This window comes from Protopterus annectens, chromosome 2.part1, assembly GCF_019279795.1.
Source record: "Protopterus annectens isolate FY-2018-M chromosome 2.part1, PAN1.0, whole genome shotgun sequence".
NCBI classification, from domain to species: Eukaryota; Metazoa; Chordata; order Ceratodontiformes; family Protopteridae; genus Protopterus; species Protopterus annectens.
The window spans coordinates 1066299187-1066318169 of NC_056729.1; the positions used below are offsets into that span (position 1 = coordinate 1066299187).

At 43.3% G+C, this 18983-nt stretch overlaps 1 protein-coding gene across 1 annotated transcript in view; it reads left to right on the forward strand.

Annotated features, from left to right (window-relative positions):
* The window catches only part of TDRD6 (tudor domain containing 6), a gene marked incomplete at its 3' end in the record, with an annotated part of 543290 nt that overhangs the window by 340609 nt on the left and 183698 nt on the right, over positions 1-18983 (forward strand). The window contains exon 12 of the mRNA XM_044062624.1: positions 10830-10931. Within this exon, the coding sequence (XP_043918559.1) occupies positions 10830-10931 (102 nt within the window). The remainder of the gene's footprint in view (positions 1-10829; positions 10932-18983) is intronic.

Consider the following 18983-nt stretch of genomic DNA (forward strand, 5'->3'; position numbering starts at 1 on the left):
ACTGCTACCGTGGTCCCACTCCACAAAGGTGGTGCCACAACGGACCCCGGAAACTATCACCCCATAAGCCTGACTAGTCTGGTCTGTAAAGCTATGGAGCGTATTATCATGGAACTCATAAACAAAAACATTGGGAGCCTCCAGACACTGGACCTTACCCAATTCAGCTTTGTTAAGGGCAGATCTTGCCTCTTAAACCTAGTTGATTTCTTTGAAACAGTTACCAAAGCCATAGATGAGGGCAAGGTAGTCCACACAGCCTACCTGGACCTCGCAAAAGCCTTCGACACAATACCCAACTCGGGCATCATAAATAAGCTTACCAGCTTAAATATCAACCCCTATATCACAAGATGGGTTGCAAACTGGCTCAGAGATAGAACTCACATGGTCAGAATCGCAGGTGCCATGTTCGAATCCAAACCAGTTACAAGTGGCATCCCACAGGGCTCAGTTCTGGGACCTCTCTTGTTTGGTATATACTTCTCTGAGGTTCAGGCTAACACGGGGGGATTATGGCTGACAAAGTTCGCAGATGACTGCAAACTGGGGGCCATAATCGAATCTCCAGCTGACACAAGCATCCATCAAAAAGGTCTCACAGAGGCAGATGCTTGGTGCCAGAGCCACGGCCTCAAGCTAAATGCTAAAAGGTGCATAGTCATCCCCTTTGGGAAAAACAAGGTGCCCACAAATTACCACATAGGTGGTAATCCATTAAGTACGGAAGAAGTAATTAGAGATTTGGGGACCAACGTAGATAGTAATCTCTCCTTTGATAATCACGTTGCCAAAGTGGTTAGAAAGACCTTCTATATAGCCCACCTTATCACGAAAGGGTTCGCATCTAGATCAAGAGAGGTCATTGTGCCCCTCTGCTTGTCACTCGTCAGGCCCATAATTGAATACAATGCCCCTTTTGGGATGTACCTTACCCGACACCTGCAGCAACTGGAGAGACCCCAAAAGTACCTCACCAAGAGGATCTTGGGCTACAAACAGATGTCCTATGCAGCTCGACTAAAGAAACTCCAGCTCTACTCAGTTGCTTACCGCCTACTCAGAGGCGATCTATGCCTGACGTACAAAGCCATGTCGAACCCAGAATTAATGGACATGCTCCATCTCAAAAAATCCAAGTCCCTTAGAGCTACATGCTCCAGGGACCTAAACCTCAGCACAAAAATAAATAGGACATGCTGGAGGGACAGATTCATTTGCCAGAGGCTCCACTCACTCTGGAATAGAATCCCAATTCATGTTAGACATAGCCCCTCGCTCACCCTCTTCAAGCGAAATCTTGACACGTGGATGGGAAATCGCAAATTCACCCCTGGGATCTCTTCTGTGCCCCTGCTAGACAGAGGCACAGTAAACTAATCTTAAAAGGGTACGTTCTGTGACCTACTTTACAGAGGCACAGTAGGCTAATCTAATAGGGAGGCGGAAGCCAAATACACTCTGGCTAGGCTTATAAATGCCTTAGGGCAGATAGCCTAGTATCTACCTATGAACCTATATAAATCCAACAAGAACTGTTTAGAATCTCTTAGAACTGTTTGGTTCAAACTAATAATAGGTTGCAAGAACTTCTCAACATAGATGGAAAGGGGCTCAGTGACCCACCCTCCTCCTGCCACAATATAGGTCTCATGGGTGGGTCAGTAAGATGTTTGTGAATCTTTGGCAATCCCTGTATTAGTGGAATCAACAGATTGGCTACTTTCAAAAAAGAAAATACCTCTTCAGTGATGAGATGGGCTGAAAAAAATATCAGAAATGTCTCTGCCCACTCTTAGAATCACCCTATGTACATCTTCAATCGAAATCTTGTCATAGAAACTACTATCACTTAACATAGAACTTCTGGACTGATGATAATGTAACTTGTCCATAACAACTATAAGCCCACCTTTGTCTGCTGGGCAAATTAGTATGGAACTATTGTGTTGTAACTCATTTAGGCCTAACCTCTCTGCATGTGTGAGGTTACATCTCGTCCTAGGATTATGTCGATTGTCATAAAAATGATAAATATCTTCCTCAGTAAGCTTAAGATATGCCTCCACCAGGGGGTGATAACTGGGGACAAAGCTACTCAACTTCTTTAAAGTGGCTGATGCCCAACCTCACTACTGGATACTGCTCCTTGTTCAGAATTACCATAAATCACACGTAGCATAACATTCCTGCAAAAAACTTTCAAATCTAAGATGGTATCAGACATCTTACTCCTATATGTCAGTATGAAATTTAGGCCCTTACAAAGGACACTGCTCTCTTCTGATGTCAATACATGTGTTGAGATGTTATGAATCAAAAATGAACTTATAAAAGTGGTATCAGTCTGCAGACTGTTAACAAGCCTAGCTAATAAAAAGAGGTCAGAATCAAACTCTGTACCCTGTATCTCTAAGGTAAAAACCTTATCCATTATGTGAGCCCCCCACCCCCCTTGAGTAATTTCTAGTATAAGAGAATGTCCAACCTGATGGTGACCCAAGCCCAACCAAGGGGGGAAGATTGCTACCACAGGTGTCAGCTTGCAGCAGGAGTTCCCTAATGTGACTGCTACAGTGACCACATTCAAGCATCTACAGATGTTATGTGATCCTATCTCGCCTACATTCTGACTGATGGGTTCGGAGCCGATCCCTCGGCTCCGACTCGGCACGCTTATGCTATAGAGCGAGGCCTCTAATTGGCTGAGCTATCTTTATCCCAGGATGCACCACCACTAATCCCCCAGATCTCGTTTGCCGCTTACAGAGCTTGGACGTGGTCTCAACATTGGCTGGGCTAAGTACTATATATTAGGCTTTTTTCCTGTCAGTATTTGCTTCATTTAAACCCAAAAGCTGTTTTAACGGCTATTCTTTGTGTACGAGTGTTTTTTCTAAAGTTTGGTTAAAATTTTCGTATTTTTTCCTGTCAGAGAAGGTTCCGTTTAAGTTAGAGGGGCCTTCCCCTGTGGTTACTACTACTTTAGTGGTTGTGTGTGGGTCAAGTACCCGTTTAAGTTAGAGGGTCTTGACCCTCCTTTTTTCCCTTTCTCTTTCTGACAGTCTTGTGTAAAAAAAAAAAAAAAAAAGTTCGTTAGTTTAAATATTTACACTGAGTTTGTGGCTTTCATATTTTGTTCCTGTGTCAAACCCTTTAGTGTTTACTGTAGTTATCTGTTTTTTTTGTAGGATTATGTCTAAAGAGCATAAACCCTCCGGGTTTAAAAAGTGCACGAGGTGTGGCTTCAAAATGTCCATAATGGACAACCACTCCTCGTGCGTCTATTGTCTTGGCGCTAAACATCTGCAGGAATCGTGCAGTGTATGCCATGCGTTTTCCTCCAGAGTCCTCCAGGAGAGGAAAAACAAATTAATCCTCAAAGGATTAATCAGGCCTTCCTTCGAGGAGGCTTTATCTTCCTCTCCGTCTCCTTCTAAAAAGAGGAAAGCGCCGGCTCCGACCAGTCAGTCGGAACCAACGGCTAAGAAAACTAAGCAGACTTCTCCATCGGCTCCACGGACTTCGGAGCCGAGGTCGGAACGGTCTGCCTCGATGCCTCCAGCCTCGACCCCTCTGGTTTCGGAGCCGAGGTCTGGGGCATCGAGAGGCGGGTCACCCTCATCGGTTCCACTGATATTAGAGCCGATAAGGGTCATCGGCTCAGACTCTTCCCCCTCGGAGCCGAAGTCCTTGTCGGCACCGAGGCAAATTTCCTTGAAGGTTTCCTCGGAGCCGATAATTGTTGAGTCATTTCGGAGCCGGTCCCCGAGCCCTTCGGAGCCGATGGAGAAATCGGTTCGGGCCGGATCAGTATCCTCGAGATCATCCAAGATGTCTGATTCGGACATCGACAGGGTGCTCCTTCGACTCTTCCAGTCTCCGGTATTCCAAAAGATGGTTTCGGCTCCAGCCCATTTGGCTTCGGAGCCGATGGTCCACTCCCCTACTGTTCTTCCTCCTCCAACAGCTTCGGCACCGTTGGACCAGGTGCTGGTGGAACCAGTGGAGGTGTTAGGGTCAGGCCCGACCCTGGCTCCGACTCCGGCTCTTGGGTCGGAGTTCAGTGCACGGACTTCTTCCTTCGGCCCTGGGGGGGAGGCTTCGGGATTGATGCTTTCGGCGGCGGGAGTACCGTCCACTGTCGTGGCCACGGAGGGGGGACCCTCCCAGGATTCTGGTGGTCCCGCCTTCAGGGCTATGAGGAGCGCTTTAACCAAATCTTCATTGGCTACCTCCACAGTTTCCCCAGCTCCTTCCCTACATTTGGAGACTGGGTCATTGGCAGTCCCCCTGTCCGTAGACAGCGGAGCCCCTGGGCCTCGGGTTACCCCCGCTGGGGTTTCTCCCCCTCCTGGAGGTCCTTCTGAAGCCTCTTCGGAAGAACCTCCCAGGAAGAGTACGTGCAAGAGGAAGCACGTTGACTCCCCTGACGAGTCTTTGACATCTGACACTGATCTCGATGATGCAGAGGGGTCCCCCAAGTCGTCCTCGGATGATGTCTCCTTTGCGGACATCCTAGAAGCCCTAAAACAACGAGGCGGCTGGCAGTCCAAACCTCCCTTTGCTGATGAGTCGGTGTTCCTGAAGGCCTTCGGGGCTCAGCCCTCCGCCTCCTGGGTGTCTCCGCCCTTCGACGAGCTCTTGGATTTGATCTGTCTAAGGGCGTGGGAACACCCAGACTCTGTGGAACCGGTGCCCGCTCGTCCGAACAAATTTCTCTCGGCGCCCCCGGATAGAGAGTTCCTTACGAAAGGTGTGGCTGTGGATGCTATGGTGGTGGCATCTGCTACCCAGCAAGATGTAGCAGAGGCTTCTACGTCCGTCCATCCTCATAGTAAGGAGTCTAGGAGCATGGATCGGTACGGTAAGCGCACCCTTAGTTCAACGGCCTTTACTCTGAGGTCCTTGAACTACCTAACGCACTTCACGAGATTTCAGAGGGATCTGATTAAGGAGCTATCCGATACCCTCTTAGGTAACCTGCCTGAGGAGCTCGCCCAGACTGTTGGATCTCAGCTGGCTACAATGTCGTCCATTTCGAACTCGTCCATGAGGCTCATTTCGTATGCGGCTGAAGGGGCGAGTAGAGCGGCGGGTACAGGCATTGCTCTACGGAGACCAGCCTGGCTCCACCTGTGTCATTTCGCGGAGGCCTTTAAGTCTTTGCCGACGCCCCCTTTGATGGGTCCTCCCTGTTTGGACCCAAGGTAAAAGACACACTTACCCGCTGTGAACAGGAGGGTAAGACTCTGACTGCCATAGGGGCACGATTTTCCACTCCCTTTCGGCCTTATCCCAAGGCTAAAAGAGGAGGGAAAATGTGGTTCCGTAGATCTCAGAAGTCTTACCCTTCTCAGCAGGAAGGTTCCCCCTCCAGAGGCAGAGGAGGGGGAAATTCATCCGGAAGACGCCGTCCCAGAGGCGGCAGAGGCCCTCGCAACACTGGAGACCGCGAGTCCTTTCGTGGCTCTTCAGCCTTTCATAGTCCCTGAGGGATTGCCCGGCTGTGCTGCTCCGGAGCCAGTCGGGGGACGTTTTTCGAAGCACCTGAAGGCCTGGGAAGGGATCACTCAGGACCGTTGGGTGCTTCGGATTATCGCCGGAGGTTACTCCATCCCATTCTCTCGCCCCCCCCTCAGTCCAAAAAAATCCCGGACCCGCCACCCAGTCAACGGGATACCGCAGCCTCAGAAATTTCAAAGCTGCTGCAAAAAGGAGTCATCCAACCGGTCCCCGCAGACCAGATCGGATTAGGGACTTACTCAAGATTCTTTTGGTGCCAAAAGACCGGGGACTTGAGGCCCATTTTGGACCTAAGCAACCTAAACCGTTCAGTCAAGAAGTCCAAGTTCCGAATGGTCACTCTACAAACCATTCTCCCATTGTTGGAGAAGGGTGTTTGAATGTGCTCCATAGATCTCAAGGACGCGTATTATCATATCAGAATACATCAAACGTCCAGGAGACATTTGCGCTTCAGCCTAGGAGGCAGTCATTTTCAGTTCCGTGCGCTGCCCTTTGGTGTCACCACAGCCCCCAGGGTGTTCACCAAGTGCTTGGCAGTAGTGACTGCTCACCTGAGAAGTCTAGGATTCCAGGTGTTTCCGTACCTAGACGACTGGCTCCTAACTGCCACCTCCAAGCATCTACTTCTACGGAGCCTGCAAGCCACTATATCACTGGGCAATTCCCTTGGAATCACCTTCAATTGGCCAAAGTCTGTGTTGCGGCCATCTCAAAGAATAAGATTCATAGTGGTAGAGATAGATTCAAACCAGATGCGGGTCTATCTACCTGCAGACAGAATTCAAACCATTCAAAATCAAGTTCGAGCCTTGCTCCCCAGGTCCAAAGCCCCAGCCAGAATGGTCCTACAACTATTGGGATCCATGTCTGCCACAGTTCTGCTAGTTCCCTTGGCAAGGTTACACATGAAAATCCTCCAGTGGCTTTTTTCAACTCAGTGGTCCTTTCAGGAACTCCCTCTCAATCACCTCATATGGATCACAGAATCTTGCAAACGGGACCTTCGCTGGTGGCTAGTGTCCTCCAATCTGAATCAGGGACGACCTTTTGTTCTTCCTCCTCCGGCGGCCACTTTGACCACGGACGCCTCCCAGATGGGGTGGGGGGGGCATTCCCTGGGCAGGTCAGTCCAAGGCAAATGGCTCCCGGAAGAGACCCCTCTTCACATCAACATCCTAGAAATGAGGGCAGTACTCCTGTCCCTTCAAGCCCTTCACGATTATCTCCCTCAGGGGGTAATTGCTGTTCACTCAGACAACATGTCAGTTGTCTGGTACCTGAACAAACAGGGAGGGACCAGATCCTATCCTCTTTGCAGAGAAGCCATGAGAGTTTGGGAATGGGCAGTCTCGACCAAACGCTTCCTAGTGGCTACTCACATACTGGGCAAGTCCAATGTCATAGCCGACAGGTTGAGCAGAACCATCCTCTCTAATGATCTCTGAATATGACAGTTACGAGGCAGATTTTCAGCGAATGAGGAGTTCCGTGTTGCGACCTCTTCGCGACTCCTCTGAATGCGAAGTGCAAAGAATTTTTCTCCCTAACCCCGGCTCCGGGGAAGAGCCCCATGGACGCATTAGTCCATCCTTGGCCAACCGGCCTGCTTTATGCCTTCCCTCCAGTTCCTCTCCTCCCCAGGGTGATTCAAAAGGAATCTCTCTTAGGGAGCAAGATGATCTTAATTGCTCCTTACTGGCCTCGTCAAGTGTGGTTTCCCTATCTTCGGAAACATGCTCTGGAAGGTCCATGGTTCTTGGACCAGGTCCCAGACCTATTAATTCATCAGTCAGGACTATTACACCAGTCCCTACACACCTTAAGATTGACGGCCTGGCTCCTCCTCTTCCGACGATAGTCAGGAGTCATACACTGGATCCAGATGATGTGCACATATTATCTTCAGCCCACAAGTCGGCTACAAAGAAACTATATTCTAGCAAATGGAAAAGGTTTACTATTTGGGCTCAACTCCGGGGCCTGGACCCCATTTCTACTCCCGTGGCAGAAGTACTCAAATTCCTGACCTCGCTTTTCAATCAAGGCTCTTCAGTTTCTACCATCAAAGTACAATTGGCAGCAATTTCTAATTTTCATGAATCCATAGACCCACCTTTAATGAGCAAAAGACCTCCGATTTCTCATCCTGCACCTCCATGGGATCTCGATATAGTGTTGCGTGCCTTGACTTCTTTTCCCTTTGAACCGGCAGCTACCTGTGATCTAAAGTTTCTATCATGGAAGACAGCCTTTCTAGTGGCGATTACTTCAGCCAGAAGGGGTTCAGAACTTCAAGCTTTGTCAGTGAAACCCCCGTACTTGGTTTTTCATACAGACAGGGTATCCCTCAGACCAAATCCTTCCTTTGTTCCTAAAGTTTGTTCTACTTTATGCTTGCAACAATCGTTTGAGCTTCCAGTTTTTTTCCCAAAATACTCCAATAAAGCAGAGTTTATTTTCCACACACTAGATGTCCACAGACAGTTACGTTTTTATTTAGATAGGACCAAACAATCAAGGAAAACAGATCAATTGTTTGTATCCTTTGCAGAAAACAAATTGGGCAACGCTGTCACAAAGGTCACTATTGCCAAATGGATCAGGGACTGTATTACTCAAGCTTATTTTTATTCTAACAAAGAGCTTTACCACCTCTGTCAAGGCTCATTCTACAAGGGCTATGGCTACTTCGGTAGCATTTCATTCTAAGCTTGCTATTGGTGACATTTGTGCTGCGGCTACATGGTCTTCCCCGCACACCTTCATTTCTCACTACAAATTAGATGTGGCATCTAGAGGACGAGCTTCATTTGGTTCCACAGTGCTCAGGAGTGTTTTCCAATGAGCCACCCGGGATTTAGGTGCTAGGGACGCTGTCCCATCAGTCAGAATGTAGGCGAGATAGGATCACATAACATCTTTTAGTTATGTACTCACCATAACTTCAGATGTTTGGGATCCATCTCGCCTACATTCTAATAACCCACCCTCCTTCCCCCTTCCTTGGAGATCAGAGGATATCAGAAGGTCCGAATCCTGTTGTTTCATCTTGAAACATCTAACAATGTTATATAAACAAGCTGTGCATGTGTGCATGAATGCGGACAAACAAGATCTGGGGGATTAGTGGTGGTGCATCCTGGGATAAAGATAGCTCAGCCAATTAGAGGCCTCACTCTATAGCATAAGCGTGCCGAGTCGGAGCCGAGGGATCGGCTCCGAACCCATCAGTCAGAATGTAGGCGAGATGGATCCCAAACATCTGAAGTTATGGTGAGTACATAACTAAAAGTTATGGTTACTTGATAACGCAAATGTACTTGGTTCAAATTCATTATTTCAGCATTTTAAGTGGATTTCCACTGCTGATGGCCTTCTCAAAGATCAACTAATTTGGCTGAGTATTTTCATACAAATTTATTGGCGCCATATTTATTTTTTTCCTTTCCAGGAATAGGGAAAATGTGTTGCACTGTCATATCTTTTTAACAGTGCAGCATTTATTTTTTTTTGGGGGGGGGGGTTGCATCTGGGAGTAACATTTAATTAGGATGGCAATCATTTTCATACATGTGGTGATTTTAACTTTTTGATTGGACTGTAAAGACTTTGATGGTCATGATTTTGTAGGCCTTATTGTACAGCTCAGCATTATATCCCATGTCCATAGTTGCGGTATGTCAGTGTTGGACCATAACTAAAAAAACAAAAAAAAAAGTCTGTGTATCTATATCATCTATGCTTTCTTCATGATTTATTCTCATGGAATGTTGATACCTCAGCCAGGATCTCATCTGTCTGTACACATTACAGAATCATCTTTGAATCATAAGTAGTTACTAAGCATGCAGTCAAGGAGGCCATCAAGGAGCCAAGACCAATTTCCTAACTGCCTAAAACGTTGTCTTAGTGAGTTACTCAATGTCACGCAGGCAAATAAAGGCTAAGGGAATCAAACCCTGGTCAATAAGGAGCAGCTTGTTAATAGTTCATAACCTTAATTGTCAGTGTTAAGTGCCAGACAGTGCTTAAGTTTTCACTTTCACTGTGTTTTGGTCACACATGAAAATGTGCACTCATGCTCCTGGAGCATTTCTCCCCAGGCCTCCGCTGAAAACAGGATCTGTGGAACCTAGTCGGACATTCCCGGTCAACAAATGTTAAAATAAAAAATAAAAAAAATAAGCATTAATTTGGTTATATGTTTTGAATTCCACCCTGCTGTAGGGATCAGTTTGGAGCAGCGTGTGATGAGAGCCTCACTTTTTTTGCATTTTTGTTTACCAGGTTAGCCCTACTGGGCAAGACCTATTTTTAAGTGACCTCTGAGGTAAAAGGAGTTTGGTTATGTTTGAAGTTAACCTACAAATCCAAAGGACTTCATGTTATGAAAAGCACTTCTCAAAGTGGATGTACATGGTATTTACAAGTAGAGAATAAAGGTACACTGTATGTATACATCTAGGTTGTGGAAAGATGCATCAAAAGGAAAGTGTAAAGGAGAGAGAGAGAGAGGTAAAAAAGAATTCGCTAGTGAAGATATCTAGAGTAATGAGGGATGTAGGTCATGACATAATGGGATAAAGGGATAAATTTGGTGAAATAATGTTACTAAAAGATCAGGAAGGAGTGCATACTGATAGGAAGAGCGGTTCAGTATTGTGTTTACCATGTGAAATGTAATTAATGCTGGGACCACTGCTAAACTGGATAAAATAAAGGTACATGGAAGGGTGAATTTAGGAAAGCAGAAATAAGACACTGTTAAGACTAGATAATACTGTTGAAATGAGATTTATATGTGAAGTTGGTTACAATTCTGTAGGTGCGATAGAGATGGCGCTCATGGACAAACTGGAGCCTGGCGCTGACTTAGAATCTCACACACTTAATGAGGTCTTTGCATGAAGCTAGCATTTCACAGTTGCTTTGTACTGACATTTGAATAAAGAGGCTAAAAATGGGTACTGTCTTCATTAGTCTTCTGGTATGAATCTGTTCCTCAGCAAACCTTTGAGCTGTTATTTCAGGAATTGGTTGCAACAGGTTTTAGTGAGAAGCATGCAGTTTCATGATTTGATCAGATTTTCCAGCTGATAATGCTTTCATTTCAGATGTCAAAAATGTGCAGGGCAAATTTAGAACTGTTCGAGTTGTAACTATGATTCATTTGTTGTACTTTTTTAATGTTTATTGTTTATGTGCACATCTACTTTCGTTTTAAGTGCATAAATTCAAAGTTTCCATGTTAACGTGTTGGGTATGAAATGGTTATTGCATTGAACTCTGTTTTATTCCAGGGTTTAGCTGCTGCAACTTGCACAGAAACAGTTGTGGAACTCGAGAAAATAGCAGTGTCTGAAACAGTTTGGATACCGGATTCACTTTCACATGATACTTGTGTAAGTTATATAAATGTTTTGCAGTAAACAGTTTCAAGGCACCTTAAAGTGAGTAGCAGCCTTTTTATTGTGATTCTTCTGTGAATGTGGATTTGAGGTACCTTAAGCTGGAGATTATAGTATTTCAGTCCACTCATGGTGGAGGAGATGACGTTCCAAACATGCATACATATATTTGTTTTATTCCAAACAAGTTTGTATTCATTTTTCTGTGTACTGACTTTTGGAATGCCTTACATTGGGTACCAGGAGCTGACAGCTTTACCTGATTTGGGATATTATCATTAGAAAAAGTGTGCGCGCAATGTCTAGGCTCCAGGAAATTGGAGAATTTGGAACAAATATGTATCATTTGTATTTTTTAGGACAGAGTGCTCATGAAGTTTACCTTTATTTGTGAGGGTTTAGTTTAGCTTTTTCCAGTTTTATACAGCCTGATGAAATTGTCAATCCAGATCTGAATACATTGTTCATTCAAGAGAGTAAGTGCATATTTGTATGGTAAGGTGATTTTGTAAATCTCTTATCTTTGTTCATAGCTATAGAATCTTAGATTAAAATATTTTCTAGTTAAGTCAGTTGTCAAAGGAGCAAATGTACCTTCTGCAGCTGTTTTGACTGTAAAACGTTATGCACTTTTTCATTTTTATTTAAAAATCTGAATCATTTGTATAATCTGAAGGGCAACCACACTGTCACTGTAACTGTTGCAAAAGTCACGATACAATTGGGCACTCCTTGCCACTGTTCATAATCTAATATGCATGTTTACCGTGCATGGTAGCTGCTTTGATATTTCATGCAAATAATAAAACAGAGCTGAGATGGGCATCCCTGCCCCATTTGCCCTTCAATTCACTGAGGCGTACCTTTCTACTGCTTTTCAGTTTTTATAACCTTGTATTTTTCCAGACTTTATAAGTCCTGACTGTGTTGTCAGTGGATATGCACATCATGGAAAACCTTTCTGGATGCTTATGGTGATGTGTATATACATATATATTTTTTATTTGAACTCCAAACACTGGGTTTCTCTGATTGGGTGAGCTGTGCTGTATCTCCTACCTTAACTAAACTTCTCCCCACTTTTACACTGGATTTAAAGCTAGCTATCTTCACCCATCCACAAAATCACTAATCAATCTACAAATCACTCTCCCTGTTCAGTAAAAACAGCAAATCAGTCAAACTGTCTCCCTTTCTCCACCCTAACCCTCCCACCAATCCTCATTTTCATCACGAGGGTTACCACATGTCTCTCTTTGGGCAGTTATGTCCTGTGGGGGTGGGGGGTACAAAAATTAAAATGTCTACAGATTTTAGGACAAAATATTTCCTAAGTTTTATTTAATAGTTTCACAGAAGTTATTTTATATGTGAAACACCCAAATATTATAAGTAGTAGCATAAGCCACTCAAATACTACAAGAATAAGCTTTTATTTTGGGGAAAAGTGAAGTTCTGTCCTTTAAAATGGCTGTGGGTATGTTTTGTCCTGCAAAATTTCACATTGTAACAAAAAATGTCCCACTCCGGGCAGTGCTATTCATTGCCAAATCACAAACTCATCTCTCGATTATTGCAGCTGGTCATATTACTCCACCATTCTCTCCACTTCTTACCTTTTGAGTCAGTCATTCTCAGCCAATATCTTAACCAACTGTAACATCCTTCCTACCCATACGAAACCTTCTCTTTATGTAATCATTATTACAACTCACCCTCTGCTCTCTTCCCTTCATATGATCATTGTTTTCATGCACGCAAGTCCCCCACTGCACAAGTAGAATCTTGTGCATAAACCCCACCCCATTTCTTTTCCTCCCCTACCTATACTGTCCCAACCCCCCCCTCTGTTTCTTTACCTGTGCATGCCCTCTTCTTTAATCATACTACTACATTACTACCAACACACCGAGTGTTAGTGATGTAGCTGGCATTTCCCACTCTATTCACAATTACACTTGCATACCCCTCCCAAAATGCTCTGTCATCATGAATATTTTAATAATACAGCAGTTCGTACTTGCACCTTTCTGCTTTTAGTACTCTCCACATTGTTACAACACCCTCTCTACACAATCCACCTACCCTTTTCTGGTCTGAAAACTGACTACCATATCAGCACACCCTTCCACATTCCTTGTTGCAGTAAATCTATGCAGCACTCCCTTTTCCCACCTATTCAGGAAAGCTCACCTTGGCAGAAACTTAAAAAAAAATTAAGATAAACATAATTTCCCTTCTCTGTGTTCCACCACAGCCTAGTGCCATCCTTTCAAAACACATACCACCATATCAAACACACAGCACTCTTACAGCTTCAAAGCACCTTTCCTCAACTTAACTACTCAACCCAGTCAAACCACCCAGGTTTCTCCTCTGCAGCATACATAATAAGATACCAGGATGCCACGCTTAGATAAGCCCCCAAACATTGTTGTAACTGAAAGGCACATAAACATGAAGAGATCCTTCCACCAGCCTACAATATATTCAGAGTAAAGAGAAAAAAATAAGAGGAGGCAGAATTGCCATAATTACCAAAACAGACTATAATTATGCATGCTACTGTTCCTCCCCAACTTGCCAGTGCTGAAATTCTTATCTCCCTGCTCAAGCTTATCAGTCATAAAAAAAAACTTCTGCATAATGAAAATGTACAAAATTCCAGGTAATATAGGGCATATTATCTCCACTCCAGCCAGATACAAGAAGAAAATCCAGGGTGTAAACAACATGTCCTGTTCAAACTAAAAGCCCTATCCCTTTGCTCTTTCTTCTACTGACTATTAAGCGGTGACCTGTACATACCCTACAAGGCAGCTACAAGGCATTCATATACCTACTCTACAAGGCAGTCACAAATCCAACTGGGATGGAACTGTTGCAAATTCGCAAGACAAACTGCATGAGGGTTACTTCATCTAGGGATCCAAGCCTGGTCTACAGTTCAAACAAAACATGCTGGAGAGAGAGTGAGCTGTCTCAGAGATTACCGCATCTCTGGAACAAGCTTCCAATTCATGTAAAGCAGAGTCCTTCCCTGGCCCTCTTCAAATGCAATTTGGATCATAGAATGGGGAATCATAAATTCACTTCAGGGGATAGTACCCATGTCCCTTATGGGCAGGGGCAGTCTGGAAAATACTCAGTTATAGGCACAAACCTAAGCCATCCCCTAGCCCCTAGGGATCAAAAATCAGGTAAAATTCAGGTAATACTTGGCTAGGCTTGTAAAGAGGTCTTAAGCCATTACCCCAGTAAAGAGTTCTTCAACTGGGCCTCATCAAAGATTCACCAAAGACCAGTATTCTTGAAGACTGTAATATTAACTGGCAGATAAATGCAGAGACCCCAACCAATGCTATAAATTTGTGTCTTCACCCAACTTATCTCAACTCCTACCAGGTTCTGTAAAATTACCAAAAACAGTTCTGCTCTTGATTGGATCCTCATTAACATGTAAATCATCTCTCAAGTTGCACTCTTCCTGACACCCTAAATGACCATATACCTGCCATCATCATCAGAAATTGAACTAATGTTTGCAAACACTGCTATACACAGGTATGAACTATACCCTCCTTTCATAAAGATGCTTTTTCTCTAACCTAAACTTGTTTTAACTGGAAGCCACCACACTCCATCCACCTGGATGTTGCAGCATCACTATTCAATACAACCTTTCTAAATTCCCTAAATATTTATGCCCCAATCATAACCGAAAGAAGCAAAACAAATCCATCCCCTTGCCTAAGCAAATGAAATAACTCGCGAATCAGAGAAAGCTTGGAGGCCTGGCTAAAAAAACAAAACTGACTCCAGCCTACAAACTTTTAAGCATCTCAGAAATGGCACAAAATATAAAACAAGACAAGAAAGTCTATTTTACAAACATTCAGAACAGGAATGAAAACAACCCCAAGCTCTCCTAGTCCTCACTTAACCACCTCATGCACCCTAGATGTGCCACTCAACTATAAACCCCTTAACAGTATTACAGATCAGTGCTATTGCCCATATCTAATCTCACTCGCAGTTGCATGTCTGCTCAAAAACTCCAGCCCTGCTGCACTTTTTCTTCCTCATTTCAGGCAAACCTTAGCACATTCTTCACCAAAACATCTTTGCCCATGTCATATGTGATAATTTAATAATCGTACAATTATATAAATGAAAACAAACCATAGTGATGCAATCCTAGTTGGAAACATTAGCATTACAAACCATATTGACATAAATGTAGTTGCCAACATTGTACATTACTTAGAATCTACCCAGTCTTTGTCAGTCAAACATTACATAGCTCATTAAAATGCTGCCTTCTTTTAAACCTTGTTCCTCCTCTGCATGTATTGTTCCGACATTTTCAATTTTTCCTATGGAATTTGTGTCTATCCTTTACTAAAGATCCCAATTAAATTGTTTTATCTCTGTTGCTGTATTCGCTACTTCTAGTAAAGTTGGTTTAGAGTTTGATTTCCATTTTCTAGTAATTGCTTTTTTGGCAACCATCATAGTTACTCAGCAAGGCTTTACTTATGTCTAGGCAAGTCCGATTCTGTATCATAGTTCAAAAAAAATGTTTCTAAGTTACAACAACTTGCTCACCCAGTATTTGACAGAGCAGTCTGCAGGGAATCTTTAAAGGCTGACATCTCATTATATATTCCCAATTACCTTTTTCTTCCCCACTCACACCTCCAAGAGATACTGTGTACCTGAGGAAAAATTCTTTGGAGTCTAGTTAGGCTATAAAAATACCTATGCAAACACTTCCAAGCAAAGATACTAAATCATCTAGATTTTGTGTATATTTGCAAAATATACATATACCCCCATTGTTTCTTTGAATTGCATATACAGTCTCTCTTCTCATTCCTTTCTAACCTGGTCCGATTGATTCTTATAGTTATCATGCAATATTTTATATCCTTTACTAATTATTCCTTTTTTAATGGCAGCTGCTGTTCTAGATTCTACTAAAACTCTACCAGTGCTGGGCTATCGTTTAGGACCCCCCTATTTCTGTCTGTTTGCCTATTCTGTCAATCCTTGATAGGGAAGACAATCTTTAACCTGCAGTCCAAATAAATTCTTGGCAGCTTCCCATTCTGTTACTTTACCCTCTGTAGTTATTTTCTCCCAGTACCTTAGTCCCTTTGCCAGTTTTCTCCAATAAATTCCAGCCCCCTCTTGCCTATTGTCTGTATCCCTAATTCCAGTCATCTCTATCAGCAGAATCTCCTTTTTCCATTCCCGTTTTGGCTTAGTTCTTAGAATACTTTGTTACTTTATGGATATACTATTCTGTATGATTATTGTTATTCTCCTTAAAGGTCTGCATCCAAAATTAAAATCCAGCCTCTCCTTGTTTCTTCAGGTTTCCCCATTTTATCATCATCATCATCATCCCTTTCCACCTTGAATTGTAGTTTTCTGCTTGTATTATGTCTAACTGTTGCTCTGAAATACTTTTCAAGTCCGGTAACCCAACTTGACTCTTGCTGTCTTCCTCTCCCAGATAGTCATTCAGCTCTTTATTAATTGCTATCCACAACGTCTGTGGTTGATAGAAATTATGCCTGACCTGTGTCTAAGACTAAAGCAGCTAAAAATATTTTAACTTGTATCATACTGTCCATATAACAGAGCTTCCATTTTCTCAGTCTTGTATTCTCTTTTGTCTAGTCTCTTCCTACATATCCTTAGCTGCCACACCCAAATAATTTTTAATCCATACTCCTAAATACTCATTTTATCATGTTTCCATAAGAATGGATATTGCTGAACCAGTTTGTGTGCAGGTGCATAATTTACCGCTATTGCTTTTGTTTTAGATTCATAAATTCTGTATGCTGAAAAAATTGGAGACTGTCTGAAAATGTTCCACAACACTGTAATTTCGCGTTCTGGTTTTAAGCATAAAATATGTGCAAATAGAGCCAGCTTTTCTTGACTACCATTCCAATCATATTCTTAAATTTGAGTCCCTTATTTTCTTTGCCAGTGGTTCTAAATATAATGCAGATAACAAAGGGGAAAGAGGACACCCCTGCCTGGTTCCTCTGCTCAAGCAGAAATTATTAGAGAGAACCTCACCCACTTTAATTTTTGCCTCCGATCCCTTGTATATCCTCCTAATCAACCTTAATATTTTATCAAGAATGCAAATGCTTCCATTGTCCTGCTCATAAAGTCCCAGGTTACTCTGTCATATGCTTTCTTCTGCATCAAGACCCATCAGCAACAGGGGCTATGTTACAATGTTGAACTAAAATAAGTTTGAACGTTGTAATATCGAATCCCTAAAGTCTGAAACTGGAAAATAGTGAAGCCATGGCACATCGACTTTTTTCCCAGGGAAAAAAATTGGTGGGCCATTTCCGGGGCTTTGCTATTTCCTCCACTGTGGTACGATCTTGGAGTTGGTATATTTAAGTAGGGGGGGTATGGGGGACTCAGCCGCCCACTTTAGTTTAAGTTTAAGGTCTTTTTTTTGTTTGTTTTTGTCATGGAACAGCGATTTCTTTCACCTGGGAAAAAAATCGTTGTCCTGTGCTTTCGGTTTTGTTGGGTTTCAGACAGTAGGGTTTGATATTACAACGATCCAGGCAAGCACAGGAGGACTATGGCTGACCAAGTTCACAGACAACTGTAAACTGGGGGCCATAATTGACTCTCTGGCTGATGCAGACATCCTCCAGAAGGGTCTCCTGCGATGGATACCTGGTGTGAAAATCATGGCCTCAAGCTAAATGCCAAAAAGTGCATAGTCATCCCCTTTGGAAAAAACAAAGTACCCGCGAACAACCGCATATGTGGTAGTCCCCTAAATACAGAAAATATAATAAGGGGTCTGGGGACCCAAGTAGATAGTAATCTGTCCTTTGATAATCATATGCCAAGGTGGTTAGAAAATCCTTCTGTGTGGCCCACCTAATCACAAAAGGGTTTGTATCTAGAACAAAAGAGGTTATTGTGCCCCTCTACTCATCACTCATCAGACCCATCATATAGAGTACAACACCCCATTTGGGATGTACCTTACAAGACGCCTGCAACAGCTGTAAAGACCACAGAAGTACCTCACCAAGAGGTTTACTGGCCTCAAACAGATGCCCTATGCAGCCTGACTGAAGAAACACCAGCTATACTCGGTTGCACACTGTTTACTCAGAGGTGATCTCTGCCTGACGTACAAGGCTATGTCCAACCCAGAATTGATGGACATGCTCCACCTAAAAAAAAACAAATCCCGGAGAGCCACACGCTCTAGGGATCTAAACCTCACCACAATGATAAATAGGGTGTGTTGGAGGGATAAATTCCTGTCCCAGAGACTCCCCATGCTTTGGAACAGGATTCCAATCTACATTAGACAGAGCCCCTCACTAACACACTTCAAGAGGAACCTTGACGAGTGGATGGGAAACAGAAAATTTACCCGAGGGATCACTGCAGTGGCTCTACTGGACAGAGGCACAGGGAACTAATCTAAGGGAGCAGCGAAAGCAAACACATTCTGGCTAGGCTTATCGATGCCCTCGGGCAGATAGCCTAGTACTTTCCTATGAACCGATACCTATCAACTTTGGCATCACTTTTGCCATTCTTTTAGCCATTATAGACATAAATAAGTTATAATCATGGTTTAGTATTGAAATGGGCTTGCATGAATCCGGCTTTGATGGATATTTACCCTCTTTAGGTATTACAGCTACCACAGCTTTTCTGCAGGATGTTGGTACTTCTCCTCTTAAAATACTGTTAAACAAAACCTTCTGGATATTTATCAATTTTTTTCCCTCGTAGTTTCTAAACTTCAACAGGAATACCATTTATTCTTGGGGACTTTCCTGTAGATTGGTTACGCATCACCATTTTTATCTCATCTCCTGCTTTCCTAATGGTTAGTAATTGAGCCTAATCTGCCTCTAACCTTGGCATATTTAGTTTTCCTTACATATTTCCATTTGTCCCTTTTCTTGATTTCCATTTTTCACTGCTTTATATAGACTTTCATATTATTTCCTAAATATTTCCAAT